The sequence below is a fragment of the Sinocyclocheilus anshuiensis genome, unplaced genomic scaffold (assembly GCF_001515605.1).
Source record: "Sinocyclocheilus anshuiensis isolate Anshui unplaced genomic scaffold, SAMN03320099.WGS_v1.1 scaffold553, whole genome shotgun sequence".
Taxonomy (NCBI): domain Eukaryota; kingdom Metazoa; phylum Chordata; class Actinopteri; order Cypriniformes; family Cyprinidae; genus Sinocyclocheilus; species Sinocyclocheilus anshuiensis.
Genome location: NW_015539821.1, coordinates 931161 through 933271, shown reverse-complemented (window position 1 = coordinate 933271; position 2111 = coordinate 931161). Strand labels below are relative to the sequence as shown.

The window sequence follows — 2111 nt, the reverse complement described above, 5'->3', positions numbered from 1 at the left end:
TTGCAGCAGGAATCAGATGACAGCTCTTTACAGTAAAACTAACATCAAAATTATTATTCTCCATACTCTGCAACATAACAAATTGAAAGCTTTGATCACCTTCATCTTGGTGCAAAAGTACTTTCAGAGGTTTTTCCAGGAGCGCCTTCAAAACGCCGTTAGTTTGCGGAGGTCGGAAAGCTGGATTCATTGTGAGCTGTCTGGACATAATCTCTCATATTCCGTGCAGAAATTATTTTTAAATATTGAACTGAAACGAAAGGCTATATAGAACAGCGTTCATTCGTCTAGTAACGGCAAAAATAAGCACCGGCATAGGAGGCTTGAAGTGCTTGAGTGTATGTGTGTATGTGTGTGTGGAAGAAATGTGATGATCATGACCATGTGTCAAGACTGAGGCATGTGACGTCAAACAGTCAGAGGCGGAGTTTACTTTCGCTCCACTTGCTGGCATTTTAGAGACTGTGTTGCCATATCCTCTTATCATAATTGTGTTTTGCATGTTTTATATTGATTTGGATAAAAAGTCTGCAAAATGAATCAATGTAAAATGTATTTTTTTTTATGAAGGCGCATGTAAATACAGGCAGTTGTGGGATGTGTATTTTTTAGAATGCAGTCTTAAAATTTTAGTATTTTAGGGCCAAAGGTAGCTAATGCAGAACAGGGGTGTGAAGACAAGTGAAATACTGCACCAGTAAAATGTTACTGATAAATCATTGTCTGATAAGATTACCGTATGTCGATCTGAGAATAATTTTCCAACATTTCTGTCAGGACCACTATCGTCAAAGATGATTGACAATTAGCATACAGTTTGGATTGGCGGTATGGTTCTGTTCTGGGCAAGAACTCCCTGCGCCTCCATGCAGCCTAGCATGGATGAGAGCAGGGATAGCAGCAATAACCCCCCAGGGTAAACAGAACAGAACTAACATAAATGTATTGCAGATATTGTTAAAGTTCAATCATTCTATGTACACATTTTAGAATTGGTCTGATTCAAGGAGAATCAGAAGGCTGAACTGACAGAGGAGGAGTTGGGGATGGAGGAGGGTAATTAGCTATTGAGCAATGCGAAAACTGCTGATAATACTGAGGGACCTTATATATGAATGCGTAGATAGGTGTCGTAGTCCCATAGGTAGATGGGGATCACCTGAAGGTCAGCTGATGCGAGCTTGACTAACGTGACCTGCCAGAACTAACGCTATGCTTGATTTCAGCAATCTTGTCATATGTGTGATTTATTTTAGCTGTTTAGAATCAGAGCAAGCGATACCAATTGATTCACAGTTCACTCATGCACTGAATCGTTTGTGGTTTCTCACTCCACAGTAGAAACGGGATACTATGAAGTGAACGCTGGATGAGGTGGATATTAACCCACAATCCATTGTAGGAAATAAAACTAGTTTGTCAGCGATGAAGCCGTTATATTTGCGTGTACAGCTTGTGAATGACTCTGTACCACAGATAAAGACAACTGTATATCCATAACAGTATCAAAAAAAGAGAATAGGGACTCTTTTTTTGCGGGGGACCTACAATACTTATGAAAAGCTAGAAACGCCTATGATGCGTAATGAGATGATTTAATAATTGTTTAAATATGTTTTTGAACAAATTTGTCATTAATTTGTTTTGCACAAGTGGAAGTTCTTAAACCTTGCTTCATGACTAAAGTTGCTTATGTTTCTTGAGAGATCTGGCAACACAGTTTAGAGCGGACGTTTTGCCCTCAGCTAGTGGAGTCTACTTGCAAATCAACTCTGCTAAATATGAATTCCAGCTAAATATTTATTGAAGATTTGACAGCTTTAATTTACCAGCGTGAAGAAAGCTGAAGACGGAAGGATGGAAACTGTCACTGGAAGAAATGAAGTTCCCATCACATTCACGTACACGCGGTGGAAAAATCAAAAGCTCACAGTCAAATAAAGGGGCGTGGCTTATGCTGAACAAATCGAGAACTGCTTTAGTTCATCTGAGCACTTATGAGCAGTGTTGGGGGTAATATATTACAAGTAACGCAAGTTACGTAATCAGATTACTTTTTTCAAGTAACTAGTAAAGTAACGCATTACTTTTTAATTTACAAGAGAATATCT

At 38.8% G+C, this 2111-nt stretch overlaps 1 protein-coding gene across 2 annotated transcripts in view; it reads right to left on the bottom strand.

Moving 5' to 3' along the window:
- The window catches only part of LOC107684053 (hepatic leukemia factor-like), an 8981-nt gene extending 8232 nt beyond the window's left edge, over window positions 1-749 (bottom strand). For both annotated transcript variants that reach the window (XM_016480193.1, XM_016480194.1), the window contains exon 1: window positions 100-749. In XM_016480193.1, coding sequence (XP_016335679.1) covers window positions 100-208 — 109 coding nt within the window. In that variant the 5' untranslated portion in view covers window positions 209-749. The remainder of the gene's footprint in view (window positions 1-99) is intronic.
- Window positions 750-2111: the final 1362 nt, after the last annotated feature.